General features: G+C 40.8%; 1 protein-coding gene across 16 annotated transcripts in view; it reads right to left on the bottom strand.

Annotated features, from left to right (window-relative positions):
- The window catches only part of TCF12 (transcription factor 12), a 166,581-nt gene that overhangs the window by 34,102 nt on the left and 116,643 nt on the right, over positions 1–15,836 (bottom strand). For 15 of the 16 annotated variants that reach the window (XM_081838903.1, XM_081838909.1, XM_081838905.1 and 12 more), the window contains 4 exons: positions 6,776–6,878; positions 5,111–5,250; positions 3,724–3,871; positions 234–298 (listed from right to left, as the gene is read on the bottom strand). In XM_081838903.1, coding sequence (XP_081695029.1) covers positions 234–298; positions 3,724–3,871; positions 5,111–5,250; positions 6,776–6,878 — 456 coding nt within the window. Of the gene's footprint in view, positions 1–233; positions 299–3,723; positions 3,872–5,110; positions 5,251–6,775; positions 6,879–14,046; positions 14,066–15,836 lie in introns of those variants that run through there. The other variant, XM_081838902.1, reaches the window with a different exon arrangement.

Raw genomic sequence — 15,836 nt, forward strand, 5'->3', positions numbered from 1 at the left:
CAGAGCCCAGGACAGCGAACAACAGGAGATAAAACAAGAAAAACAAATTTAAACAATTTCAATACAAATGCAGAATAAGAAAGATATCCACTTCAAATGCTTGCTGGAAGAGGAAGGAAAATAGAGATGGCGGCAGTCTAATATTCAACGCATATGCCTGATATAAACAAAAGGACAAGAACTTGCATGCAGCTTAAATTATTCCAGCAAGTGCTTCAGATAGTATTGCTTACAGATGCCAAGGCTTTTCCAAGAGCATCCCCAGTCTGTGAGCTTCCGGCAGCATTGCCTCTGTTGACTGTAAAGAAAACACAATGTGAATGTTGATTTAATGCAGAAGATAATTGTGGCATGCTGCTATTTAATACGCATGCTCTTTCAAAAGGATTACTATGATTTAAAAAGCAAAAATATGGGGAAGATCATAAGGGAAAATTGGATTCACTGGTGAATTGCTCTTCTCAGTGGTACAGGGGTGTGGGAGTCTTAATATTTGGGAACATACCTCATCTTAGTTGTATTAGGTAGGTTTAGGCTGTAAATACCAAGAGAAGGTATGGGGAGCTTTCCTTACCTATACACAAAACCCCAATAGGATTGACAAACTTTAGAATAGTTATAAAAGCCACCAGACTGTGTCAGCAAGTGAAAAACCATGAAGAGGACAGGACATATGGCCATCCCCAGGACTCTTAAATAGTTAGCCTATAACCCAGAGCCAGGTCAGTTCAACTTGGGTATTATATTCACTGTTATGGGGGATCAGGTGGCCTCCACCATCCTGATTCTACTGAGAAGAGAAATTCAAATGCAAGACCAATCTTCCCTTTCTCCAGTGGTGCAGTCTTCATATCTGGAATATACTCAATCCTTTAGACAGGTAGAAAGCTACGTTTTTCCAATTATTAGGAGCCAGTCTTTGCAACATTTTCTTCCCAAATGCAGCATTGTAGACAATATACCTTTTCATGCTTTATACTTGTATGTAGTGCTAGCACCATGTAGTGAACACTGTCCAATAGCATTGCATGCTCAATCAGATTAAAATTTGCAGGAGATTGGAACTGTAGACATAATACCATCTGAGTAACATCACTTGGAAAGACAGGCGAATTAATGTCAGTGTACTGGAAGAAGCAAAGATTGCCAGTGTTGAAGCAATGATTCTTCAACATCAACTTCATTGGACTGGTCATGTTGTTCAGATACCTAATTATTGTCTTCCAACTACTCTACTCCCAATTTAAGAATGGAAAGCATAATGCCGGTGGTCAACAAAAGAGGTTTAAAGATGCTCTCAGGGCAAATCTAAAAATGTAATATACAGTAAATGTAAAGGAACCCCTGACCGTTAGGTCCAGTCGCAGACGACTCTGGGGTTGCGGCACTCATCTTGCTCTATAGGCCAAGGGAGCCGGCATTTGTCCACAGACAGCTTCCAGGTCATGTGGCCAGCATGACTAAACCGCTTCTGGCAAACCAGAGCAGCGCATGGAAACACCATTTACCTTCCTGTCGGAGCGGTGCCTATTTATCTACTTGCACTTTGACGTGCTTTCGAACTGCTAGGTGGGAAGGACCGAACAACGGGAGCTCACCCCATCGCAGGGATTCGAACTGCCGACCTTCTGATTGGCAAGCCACACTGGCCTATAAGCACTCCAATTCGAGAACAGCCTTTACTAAAGGTGTCATGGACTTTGAAGAAGCATGAACTCAGGGTGAAAAGGAGAAATGAGCTAAGAGGAAGGCATGTTTGGCAAACCCTCACCGTGATCAACTCCCACCCAGAAACCCATATCCCCACTGTGGAAGGATGTGTGGATCCAGAATTGGCCTCCACAGTCACTTACGGACTCACTGTCAAGACTGTATTCATGAAAGACAATCTTACTCAGCTATGAGGGATTGCCAAAGGAGAAAAGGAGTACCGTATTTTTCGTCCCCTAGGACGCTCCGTCCCACAGGACGCACCTACTTTTTTTGGGGGGGGGGGAATAAAGGAATTTTTTCCCTTTATTTCCCCCCCAAAACCAGGTCGGGGAACAGTGGGATGGCGGAGCTGCGCCTCCCCGCTGTCCCCCAAGCTTGTGGGGCTGGCCGATGTCTGTCCGGCGCGCGGGGCGCCCTGCTTCAGGGCGCCCTGCCTGCCGGGCGGCAGGCTGCTATCCGCAGCGTGGGGAGCCCTGCGGGGAACTCCTGCAGGGCTCCCCACGCTGCGGATGTCTGTCCGGCACGCGGGGCGCTCTGCTTCAGGGCGCCCCGCCCACCGGGCGGCAGGCTGCGGACACCTGTGCGAAGCACGGGGCGCCGGCTGCCGCCCGCAAGCCCTGCACGCCGGGGGGAGTTCCCCCGGGCGCGCAAGGCTTGCAGACACCTGCGCGAAGCACGGGGCGTCCTCCGGAGGGCGCCCCGTGCTCCCAGCTGCCGCCCGCAAGCCGGAGTTCCCCCGGGCGCGCAAGGCTTGCGGATAGCTTCCTGGAACCTGGAGAGCGAGAGGCGTTGGTGCGCACCGACGCCTCTCGCTCTCCAGGCTTCAGCGAAAGCCTGCATTCGCCCCATAGGACGCGCACACATTTCCCCTTCATTTTTGGAGGGGAAAAAGTGCGTCCTATAGGGCGAAAAATACAGTAACTTAACCTCCACTGCAGTTGTTGTTCAACACCAGACTGTTAATAGCTGAGAACTGCACAGCATTTCAGAATGAAGCTGTAAAGAATGTTGCTGACAAATAAACCCTTTGTGTAAATCACCTTTGGGGAATGTGTGTGTATAAATTACTATTTGGGAATCTCAGAATCTCCCACCATCAGATTATCTAGCAACCAACACACTGCTTGTGAGTTCAACAATGAGACCTGCAATATAGCCCAAAGAGGTCTCTAACTCCTTCATTAAATCTACCTGAGCTGCCTTCAGCACCATTTGGTAAAAAGGTGAGATACAAATATAACAAATAAACATTTTAATGCATTTCTCACAGAAGTTCTGTAATAAAACAAATGTATTCACCAAGTTGGTCTACAATCTGACATGACAAAAAAAATCCTCCAAATTGGGTACAGGCAGCCACCGTTTTAGGAGTGTCTGATATGTGGGCAACTGTGCACACTTGCATCACGCCAAACCAGGAAGTGACACCAAAACATCACAAAAACCTAACAAAAAGGGGTGGAATGAGGACTTTGCAGGCTTTTTCGATGGTGTTTCAAATATATGTGATTTCACTTAAACGTGCAGTGCACTGGAATGTAACCCCCGCTTAGATATGCAGTTGTCTGTACTTTAGAAATAATGCCCACATCAATTAAACAATACTGTCGGAGTTTCCTCACCTTTAAGAATTATACACTAGATTCTTGAATGAATCCATTAGTCGGGCGGAGGGGATAAATTTTGGCTGGGCTCTCTCAGTGAAAAACAAAGTAATGAATTGGAAGCCCAGTTCTCACTTTGTATAATAATTCGCCCAGCACTATTAAGTACTCCACACTACCAAATATATCCACCCACCCATCCTGCCCTGGAACCATCTCTTCAGGCAAAATTCCAGCAGTCAGCACTGACAATGCTGTAACCCCAAACGATGCAACAAAATCTTGTGAAATGACACATTCACTTTTACACTCCACATGGACCATTAAACAGCATCAGCATGGACATACAGATTTCTAGATTAGCCATAATCTTCCCATGATGCTTTAGGGATTCAAAAAATCTCACCCAGTATGTTGTTGTTATCTGATCCATTGACAGGTGGAGTGTGTGAGGCAACATACGACGAACTGCTGCTACTGCCCCGGTGGAAGCTGGACATTGGAGGAAGGCTGGCGTTTATATCCGATGGTGAGACTGAATGTGGGGGATAGCTCTAGGAAAAAGTAGAAAACAGGGATCACAACTGAAATATGTGCCTTAGTTAGTATTAACAAAATAAAAAGTAAACCAGAACATGCAAGTTAAGAATGTCAGAACTGTATATCTACAACAGACCAAAGTTTATCCAGCTCAGGAGTGGCTAGAAATGTGTCATGAATATCAAGATTCTATCCTTAGCTATTAGGGCTAACAGCCACAGATGGATTGAGAGACAATTCAGACACAATGCTTCCTGCTAAGTGAATGAGCCTTATGGTTATGTGATCCCCACCCCTTCCTAAGCTATGAGGTGAAGTCTAGAAGCTTCCATTCTGGCTGTAAATTAACCCCAGCTCCTCACTGCTTGCATTCAGATTATAAAAATCTTATGGTTTAAAGTTTGCTTCTGTCTCCTAACTTGTTTGAAAGCCATTAACCACAATTCCCAGCCAGGACATAATGGGAGAATATGGTGAATTGCAGCTTTCTGGGTTGTTTTACTACTCACACAAAATGAGGAGTGAAATGGCTACATGAGGGTGACTGAAGCTTATACCTGAATTTTGGAAACTGTGGTATAGAAACAGCCAGGATCCAAAATTATGGTTTGAGCCTGGCATGCTCTAACAAACCACCTTGATATAAGAGGGAGCTGAGGTTATATTAAAACTGTAAGCAAAAGCTTCCAATCTCCTCCTCCTCCTATCAAGGAGGGTAGGGCACAAACCTAGGGCTTATGTAATCTCATTCATGTTTTGTGGAACTATAATTTCCTATAAGACCTAAAGTGATGTTCCCTGTTCTATTAGACCCTCAAGATCTTATTGGATAGTCACAGCCTGTTTGTATCCAGAGGCACCACTGTAAAATAGGAGTATGTACAATATTAAAAATGAAATTTGGTATGGAAAACATCAAAACCCATAAATAATACCATATATACAACACCAACCTCCATAACATAGAATTATATTCATTCAGTACACTTAATATCCTGTTAGTTTTTCCTTTTCCATTCTGTATTACAGCAACATACAAGGACCTAAGAAGCTTTTTAAAAAGTGAACACTTTTGTCCTTTTGTGCAGATTAAAATTTGTTCATGCCTGGCTATCATAGATCAATCAACTAAAGGTTTAAATGACAATTTACTTATACCCATAATCCAGCAAAACCAGTCTCTTAAAGGATAGTAAACTTTAACAACTGTGTTTCAACTGACCAAAGTGAAAGATCAAGAGTTACTGTCTTACCAAGCGGTCATGTGTGTGTCGACTGCCATAGCTGCTGGACTGTGACATGTGAGAGGAGGAACTTTCTAGTATTCCACCAAAGGCAGGCTGGCTCATTCCATTGGAAGGGCTCCAAAGGTCTGAAGCACTGTGCGTCCCATCTTTATTTGTAATAAAAACAAAATAGAAAAAGAATGATCTTAGATTAGTAAAACAGCACATGCTGTACCAGCACTTCATTGCTCATGTCATGTACATTTTATACCCTAGCTAAATTTTATTCTGAGTCAGTGGAGGCTGGTCCACTGGGGCTACTGGGGCACAGCCCTCTCACTGAAATAGTCCATTTTTTTAAAAAAATCCTCAAAATCTCAAAGCCACACACTCTTTCCTGTCCCACACATATTTTATGCTTCCTTGTATTTAGAGGCACTCCTGTCAATCTCCTGTTCCCTGGCCAATCAGCTCTCTGCACCACTCAATCAATCCTAATCCAAAAACATAGCTATGGCAAGAAGAGAGGGAACTCATAACTGTGATGTATGTCGCTACAACCTCCTGTTTAAAGAATAGCAACAGGCTCTATGTGAGGCAAATGGAGAAACATTCAGAAAGTGTAACTAGTAGACAGGTTGCTATTGCTGTCTGCACAGAATTCAGTATGTCAATTTCACATAAGCTCCATTTGTTGCCTGTTTCTGAACCAAATTGTGCTGGTCTTCTGCTTTCAAGCTGGGTCTGGAAGGACCTTCTCAATTGTGTAACCTCTTCACTGTCACCCATGAGAGGTCTAATGGCAGCAGTTTACTGCAAGTGCCTACTGCAGTATTAGTGGGAGGTCCTGAGGGCTTTTCCTACTAAACTCGGAACCCACTGAACCATCTCCCCACAAGGAATCTGTCAGAGCCAGGAGACGGGTCTGCTTAAGCAAGCCTTGTAAACTTTTTTCATTCAGAATGGCTGAATCTGCAGCCCAGTTGCTACTTGTCTCCATTCTTTTTTCTTCTTTGATTGTTGTATTAATTTGATCATAGCTGTTCTCCACCTTGGGAACATTTTATCGAAACATTTACTGAATAAATAAACCTTAGCCAAGGACCCTGGGGAGGGAAAGGGAAGATTGCCTTTGCATGGGACAAGAGAAAGGTATGGAGTGTGTGTCAGTCCTCTGGGTGTATGGCTGTCATTTCACATTTGCTAGGAGAGAGGTTTGTGGGTGATGTTATTGGTTGGTAGATGAAAATTTGCTATGCTTTTATGGGAGTGGCTGTCACTGCTGATGGAGTTTTGCTATTCTTGCTAAGCAACTGGCATGTGTCTGAGCTTGTGTTGTGAGCAGATGATACTACAGACTTTACCAGCACCTGCACAGGGGTCAGCTATGCAATAGGAATGATATGCCACTAGGCTGTTTTTAAGCTCTTAAGCAAAACATGAAATTATAATCTTATATAGAAGAAATGGGCCCTGAAATGACATGACCCATGAAATCCCAAGCATATACATAACTTCAGGTTAGCATAATGAAAATGAACCAGGAAGAAGCAATAGCACATTTTCATTTCCCACAAACTCTATCATGCATGAACATTTTCTCCCTCCCCAGATCCTAATCTCACTCAATAATATTTGTTTACTTGCTATGCCAGTCTTTTTTAAAAAGTTGCTCAGTTCACAACATCTTACCTTGCAGAAAGAAAGTGCTAGCGAACATACTGCTTGGTGGTTTAGGAGACGGGTAATTTGGAGATTCTCTATTAAAGTCATCTGAATTAGATGGCGCATAAACCTAAACCAATAAAATGGAAGGGAAAGGAAAGATAAACATGTAATTGTTAAAAGTGAAAATAAAGGTTCTAGTGGAACACAGGATAATTAAACAAGCACAGCCAGCTCTGAAGCTAAAACTTAATTCCTCAGTTGCAAATACCTTTCCTGGAAGTTAGAAAGTGATAGTGAGCAGGCTAAGCTCCACCCAGCCATCTCCCCAACCCCTCCAAGGTACTAATTCAAAGAGGCAACAGGATAAAAGTCCAAACATGAGCAATTACTTAAATTAAAAAAGAAAAAGGAAGAACAAGCAGCAGGCTCCCTAAACAATATTTGAATTAGAGGCATTGAATTTGTTCATTGTTTGCTTAAGTTACAATTCCAGGGGTCAGGTAAAAATATAGAGTATCAAAGGATAAACTTTAATGGACCATCATCTACTACATCAGATGCCATAATAAATTATCTAGTCTAAGGTGTCATAAACCTATTGTTGCACCACATTAAAGTGGCTACCCCTCTACAACTATTCAAAAGAGTACATGTGCAATCAGAGTGAGTAGATTTCAAGCTTGTTGGGTCTTCTTTTCTTTTTAGACTTCTGAAGTCCAAAAACCAGAGCCAGGTACAAAACACAAGAGAAGAAATCTAAGCCCAGTAATTTGTTCTGAGTATCAGAATGGCACAAAGCTCACATGGACAATATAAATTTATGAATATACAATGAAAATGTTACATGTTCTATCATTGATAATAGACAACCAATCAAAATTCTCGAGAGAATGATGTGTTTTTCTCGGGAGATTCAGAATTTAAGCTGATTTTGGTTTACACTATTTTATTCAAATTGTATAACATTTTATTTCATTTTAGTTGTTTTACTGTTTAAGAGTAGTAATCTTTTCCTTTTTAAGAGGCAAAGTTATGATTTTCCAAGGAAATTCAGCATTCTAAATCTGTCAGGTTGTAGTTTGCATCCAAGTTAATTTCTGCTACATTGTCTTACTTTCATATTGCTAAACTTCCAGAATCATCTAAAAACAACAAAGAAATTACTCTGAATCTTCTAAGCTCAAAATCCCTCCACACATAAATTCACTACCGCACCCCACTTCTTCATTGCAGCAGTGTAATTTGTAAATAAATTCATTTTCTATTTGCTCCTGCAATATACCACACTTCTGCAAGTAAAACAGAATCTCAACAAGCAAATTCTTACAAGTCTGGAAAGGCTACACACACACACACACGGCCTACTGCTTCAGAATGTCATGCTTTAAATATTTCATGCTAATACAATGAGGAACATTATCATTTGAGAATCAGCCAGATACTTTCAACTGCAGTCAACAAGTGAACAACTGTGTCGTATAAAGTGAAGATATTTTGCTTACAAGGTGTATAGTAATTAGTGCTGCAATTTCAAATCTAGTCCAAAATGTATTCTAAAAAAACTTTTAATTATTGTGTGTGTGCACATGTACTACATGTTTTTGTTTAACTTCTCTTACATACAACTTACATGAATCACTCAGTTACCTACTAATCGAGGAGCTCAAACCACTTCAAAATCTGGCATGTATAGCTTAACGTTATTATCTCATTCTGATAGATTCTTAAAATGTGCTGTGCTTTGAAATGCAATAAATATTCACAATGAAGGCTACTAATGACATCTCACAATTCCAATTACTTTTTCCTACCTGCATTTAAGAAGTCAATATTTGGCAAGCTCAAGTAATACATAACCTGATACATCAAAACAAAACTATTTTTTTAGAAGATTAATTCATTAACATTCTATTAATTTATTTCACAATGAAATATCAATGTATCACATTAACTACATCTTCCTACTAGAGAACAATAATAATAATAATAATAATAATAATAATAATAATAATAATAATAATATACTGCCCTATACCCGGAAGTCTCAGGGCAGTTCACAGAAAAAATCAACATAAAAATCACAATATATATGATCAAAATTATCCAATGCCGACTGAACCTTAATCACAGCTGCCTTCACTTTAACTATAATCCACGTTTCCTTTCTTGAGACCAATCCACATTATTCTTATATAATTTACGTAATGTAATTGAATAGTAAATACTTCCTTTTTATTTTTAAGGAGTTGTAAATATTTTTTACTTTTCAATAAATTGTCAGGGGGGGGGAATAATCCTATGTAATGGCTGTTGAAACAGTAACAACTGCTAAATGTAGTATCTGAGTGTATATGTAGCAAGATTTTGGGGTTTAGTCTACATCTGATGAGCTGCTGTGATCAAACTGGAGACTGTCAAATCCACCCATGGACTTTCCTGCTTATTTCCAAGTGTGCCACGCAGTCTGTTTGCCTGTGGTTTCTGCATCGCATAATCCAAGAGTCTCTCTGCATCCCGTCTGCGAATGGCAATAACTTAAAGAACAACCTGCAACCTCCCTGACAGGGCTGCCCTCCCCTATCCCTCCCCTCACAGCTATGGATTACCATTCTGACTTTGGAAAGAATGATTTTCCCTTGTTGGATAAATGAGAGCTGACAATAATGACACACTCATCTTAGTTACTGTCTTCTTAAAAAGACTATGTAAGATCTTTCTGCTTGTCTTACTGTTATAAAAGTAATAAAAAGGAACTGCACAACTGAACATTCTACACAGTAGTCAACTGATCTCAAAGCTGTTTTGTGCACTTGGAAGAGGAGGATGACAGAAGCCACCAACTTTTAAAAGCAATTTAAAAGAACGCTGATGTTTTTTGTCTGCAGCGGAGAGCCTGACAGATTTAATTTTGTACAGTACAGTTTGCTGCAATTTACAGGAAGTACACTAGTACATTCATCGCATGCATTGTATATACCCACACATACTTAGTAACCAAATGCCCAATTTTAAATCTTCAGAATCCAAAGACACCAGGCAGACAGAGAATACTTAATTTACAAGTTGAATCTTAAACATTTTAGCATGTACTGCAGTTCTTTCAATAAGACTTACAGAACGCAGAAATGGAGATGAATATTATTGTATTAAAGCCAACAGTGACAAAAACACGCTACTTTGAAACTGCACTGGGAAAATGTTCAACAATTCTTGTGAGCAAGTCTGAAGCTCAGTTTAATAATCAGTGCAAGGAGAAACTGAAAAGAAAAAAATTATCTGCAACAAATCTGTGACAGCAATATAATACAGACCACTTTTATAATAAAAAGTGGAGGAAGTGTTCTAGTGCAGGCACACAACTTTATATAGTTTTGCTGTGTTCCAGTATCTTAAGTATAGCTTCCAAAATAGTGCTGCAGTGATATCAAGCTGCACTTCTTCCAGTCTGGATTCCAAAGATCAAAGAATTCTTGCGGCAGAACACAAGTGATGTGGTCTCAAAAGGCTTCATTAATTCCAGATGTGGTGAAAAAGTCTGCCAATTCCACAAAAAAGAGCGAGCTTTCCTTTGTTACAGTCAGAACCGCCCACAAATTAAAACCAGGTCTCTTAAGTCATTTGATCACCTGCAGATGACTGCCAGCTCACCCCCGCCCCACCTCACAAGCTAAAAGCAGGTTTTATTTTTTGTTACTACAAACAAAAATTTAAAAATACAAGAACAGAAAAGAATTACTGGGATAGTGAGATTAGGCAGCCTATGAGTAAAGAGATCTGCGCTTATAATTACAACTTGACAATGAAGGTATTTTAGACTTTAAATATAGGCAGATGCTTCACTTTAAATAGAATCAAGGCATAGGACCCAATCCAGCACAAAGTAGGCTCAGGTGAACAGATCCAAAGCCTTGCTCTTAAAGTTCTGCTCTCACCTCCTCATGGACCATTAATAATACAACTACCGTATTTTTCGCTCTATAAGACGCACCAGACCACAAGACGCACCTAGTTTTTGGAGGAGGAAAACAAGAAAAAAAATATTCTGAATCCCAGAAGCCAGAACAGCAAGAGGGATCTCAGCACAGTGAAAGCAGCAATCCCTCTTGCTGTTCTGGCTTCTGGGATAGCTGCGCAGCCTGCATTCGCTCCATAAGACGCACACATTTCCCCTTACTTTTTAGGAGGGAAAAAGTGAGTCCTATAGAGCAAAAAATACGGTATTTCCCTCTAAGCTTTATTCATTCTTTTTTGCCTCCCATCTTCTGATTCCATTTCTAGAGCACTTAGACCAGGACCCAGAAAAAGAACTACTGGGTACAATTCTGCCTGATTTAAACAAGCAAGAGTGCCAAGCTGCCAACTGATACTAGGCAGGCAGCCTCACTATATAGCTTTCAATACCTGCTGCAAAGGTTTTTGTTTAGGCATGTCTACTCAGAAATGTAATTTTGATACCTATTTTTTTTAAAAAAAACTGCTGGTTTTACTTTTCAAAATTTTAGGTGAAGTTGTTTGCAACTTTTGAGTTTACCTGTATTTTAAATATACATTTTAGATTGTTTTTTGTAAACTGTTTAGATGTGTTGAAGATCCAGTGATATATAACTCTTGTTAAATAAATCTATGCTGCAGTACATTATTAAGAAGATGTATGACTCTGAACCCTGAGATTTAATGAAAAGACATTCTCAAAAGCCAGTTCCCAGTTTGGGGGCTCCCTCATCCAGACATCTGGAAACGCCCAAGCCTCAGAATTTTTCAGAAGAAATGCCAAATCTTTTTTACTCAAGCACATACACAGAGAGGCTGTTGATAAACAGAGGGGCCTTCAGGGGGTAGCATGCTCTTTAAGTGTTTGGAGTACTTTCAAAATGGTAAACTATTCAAAACCTTTGTGAGCAATGACCCACCTTCTGAAAATCATGTCTCTCTTACCCCTTTCAGAGGCTGTGCACAAGGCTCTACACTCACAGCTCTCGAAGTCTGTGGATTGCAGCAAAGCATATCTCTGAGCCCAAGACAACATAAAACAATGTTTAGACCCTCCTCTGGTGGTAGGCTGAGCTAGCCCATCTTTTTTGTTTACAGAAAGCTGACCAGGCTTTCCAGCCTGCAATAAACAGCTAACCTGACCTCCCTGGCATCCCTACAAGCTCTGAAGTGCTTAGCATCTCTTACCCTAATAAATGGGTATGTAAGAAAGGGTGAGCCACACACTTCTCTCTCTCTCTCTCTCTCTCTCTCTCTCTCTCTCTCTCTCACACACACACACACACACACACACACACTTTGTCAGACCACAACAGTCAAGTTAAGCTCTGCCACATGCATCATATTCCTTGGAATAATTACAAATCCAATGAACCCATCATGCATGACTTTGTATATAGCAGGCACAGCATTAAGAATTTATTTTTTTTATGAATTAGGAAAGCACCTCAAGCATGCAGTGCAGCAAATAGCTGGAATGCCAGGTAAATTATTTGGAAGGAAAATATTAAATATTCAGCACCTTCACATATAAAGAATATGGAACAACCATATATTAATGCTATCTTATCTGATGTCAAGAAACTACAAAAGAATACAAAATGTTCACTGAAAATTATCCATTCTAGAGCCCTGGACAATGAGGAAGCAAACCTTTAAATCTCAAAAGAAATTAAAGTTGTTTCATGCTCACCCTTACAGGAGAAAGAGGAACACGGAGTGCCCCCCCCCCCCGCTTTACCTGTAGATGGGCTTGGGAATGCAAAATGGGGAAAGGAAGCCAACAGGCAAACATTCGGGAGTTAAAGGCAGGTGGGAAGGACTGGTTAAGAAATGCAAGCAGGTTCTGTACTCTCAGACACTACCATTAGAGATAGACTAAATTCAGGAAAAATGTTCTGAAACGAAAGTGCTGAAGTCACTCTCTCCATACCTAAAGAAAGGTCAAGGGCTACTGAAGCCATTTAGAAAACAAGAACATGACTCTGCTCTCTTCTTCATCCCTCTCTTTAGTGTGGTCAATTGGTTTAAAGTCAGTGTTGTTGCAGCTGCAGACAATGTCAAAATGTATTTGAGGTAATGCAAGAGAAGGCAGGCAATGGGTATTTCTGACAGTCCTGAACTATGCCAGATCCAAGCTGCATTTCGTGGAACAAACAACAAAGTAACAACAGTCAGTGATAACACGCTTCTGTTTATTAAAGGCATTCTGCAGAATAAAGTGTGGGTCTTAAATGAATACAGTGCAAAAATACGGTACTTTAAAAAGAAGTTTGTGCCCAATAAGTTCATCTTTAAAAGCAGCAAAAAATATTTTCAAATTTGTGCTATGAAAGCCTACCTAATGAACTAAGTTCTTTTGAAATAACTAGCCCTGGCCTTATGTACTTAGAGGAGTATATATTGACAAATAGGGGTGGGATGGATATATATTTCATGCAGCAGAACAGAAAATTGGGCAGTTTCTCTGGAAATCGTCTCATCAGTTAGAAAAGATCTGTAAGTCAGATGTCTGGAGAAGAGAGAAACATTTTCCTGGGCTACTTCAGTACAATATCTACTAGAGACAACACAGCAGAGACAATAATCAAACAGTGTAGTGCTACAAGCAAGTTTGCTTCTGGAGATTCCTGGATGAGCCCCTTCTTAGTCTTGACTTGCAAATGTTTATTGTGATCTAGAGTCAGCCAAACACAACTGATACAGACGCTGAGTTCAGACAATCATATCTGATTTTCATAAGGCGATGAATGAATCAACCTTTTGCTCATACACTGAGACCCTCCGCTCTTCTGTTCACCACGATTAAACAAGAAAATATCTAATTAAGCATAGCTCCCCGTTTCAGATGGACTGAGAAACTACTGTTCCTTTAGCCTTGTAACACACCAAGTTCTTAATCCCAGCCGTTTCCAAATCTGTTAACCATAGTTACTTGATAAATATAGGCTGCAGTACTAACTACACTTACTTAGGACCTACTTGTGAGTAGACATGGTTAATATTGCACTATATGTTATATATGTTATGTACTGATAAAAGGGGACACAAATATTTCTTGCAGCAATTGCATACGGCTGCTGCAAATTTTACTCCCCCTCTCCAAATCTACACATGAAGATATTTTCTCCTATTTCAACTTAGCATCTGTATAAGGAATTATGAGGGAATATGGCATACTATTAAAAAATGTGAGATATCCAGTAATATATTAGTAAATCTAAAATGAAGATTGTTTTCTCTGCTCCCCACATGCTGATAGTCGTAGAAAGTTAATATAATATCTTTCTGAAAGCATGCCTAACCTTAACTCAAATTAATGGAGTTATGTCTTTTAAAAGAAAGAACAGGATGGTGCTTCGGGTTTCTGAAACTTTCCCCCTCAAAATTTCAAGTATTTACAGTCAATCTGCTATGATGACTGTAGGTTCTTAAGATCGATCATGGGCGGTATTCTCTTAACGAGTCGCATCAGCATAACAATTTTTTGCTTCTGCAACAAGACTTTCTGTCCCTTTTCTCCCTCCATGTACACCCTATGCTCTCTCCAAATCTGTTCTAGGGGGTTGGTGATACACCTTGAACAGATTTAGGGGGTGTGCAGGGAGTGGCGAGGGGGAAAGAACATTCTGTTGTGCAAGCCGAACTCCTTGCACTGATGGAATGATTGCCTTGCTACTATGTTGGATTCCACCCCTTACCCTTGGCTAAGAGAGGCGTAAAACAATTTAATTTCAAAGGTCCAGTTTTTACAATTGGTCAAAGTGTTCAAACTTCCATGACTGTACCACTTTAGCCTTTGGGGGGGGGGGCAGCCTCCTCTCTAAAAATCTCCTTGCATACAGAAAAGAGAAATCTTCAGCCTCCTCTTTTCCTTTACAGTGGTGCCCCGCAAGACGAACGCCTCGCAAGACGGAAAACCCGCTAGACGAAAGGGTTTTCCGTTTTGGAGGTGCTTTGCAAAACGAATTTCCTATGGGCTTGCTTCGCAAGACAAAAATGTCTTGCGAGTTCCTGCGGTTTTTTTTTCCTTTTCCCCCCTTTTTCTAAGCTGCTAATCTGCTTATCCGCTAAGCCGATAAGCCGCTAAAAGCCGCTAATAGTGCTAATCCGCTAAGACGTCAATGGGCTTGCTTCGCAAGACGAAAAAAACGCTAGACGAAGAGACTCACGGAACGGATTAATTTCGTCTTGCGAGGCACCACTGTACATGCTATTTTTCTATATGTAGGTCCGCCCCCCCCTCATGGGAACAATTCAAAAACAACTTCTTTCCAGTTTACAGTTCAAGAAAAACTTTATCCCTCCATCCCACTGATTATATAAATTTAACCCCAGTGTGTCTGATTGTCAGATTCAGACTCTAAAGAATACCTACATTCATCATTAAAGGGCTCTGATCCAAAATGCACAACTGGGTCCATGACGGTGATGCGCAGCTCCTTGCCAGTCAACTCTTCCCTATTTACTGATATGTTAGCAGTGGCGTAGCGTGGGGGGTGCAGGGGGGGCCGGCCGCACCGGGCGCAACATCTGGGGGTTAGGGAAATCCACGGGTTAGGGGGCGCAAATCCATGGGTTAGGGGGCGCAAATTACTTGCCTTGCCCCGGGTGCTGACAACCCACGCTACGCCACTGTATGTTAGGTACATCACCATAGTGTGTATGGATTCACTTTCTCAGATTTAGAATGTGTTTGGCCCAGTTGGCAGAAAGCTGCTCTCTCACCAGGGTTTGACAGCTGTCATGGGAATATTTAACACAGAGCCGGGGCAAGATATTACCTCAACTTCAGTTGTTAAAGTGGAATTAAGTGGCATACAACGAAGGCAACACAGAAGAAAAACTGCATTAATACACTGAGATTATTCTCTAACCACAACCCATTGTCTCCAAAATGTCAACAGGTTATTCTGTTTGGTAATTATTTGGTAATTCTTCACAGAACTGTAGCCCAATGGTTGCCATCAATTTGATTTGAACTGATTCAATAAAATAAAATTTTATTCTTATTCTTATTATGAGACTGCAGACCACGGACCTCTTTACACAGTACAACAGTCCTTTCGAAAAAATAATCTGACAGAGGTTGCCT

Source organism: Podarcis erhardii (genome assembly GCF_964252035.2).
Source record: "Podarcis erhardii genome assembly, chromosome: 14".
NCBI lineage: Eukaryota > Metazoa > Chordata > Lepidosauria > Squamata > Lacertidae > Podarcis > Podarcis erhardii.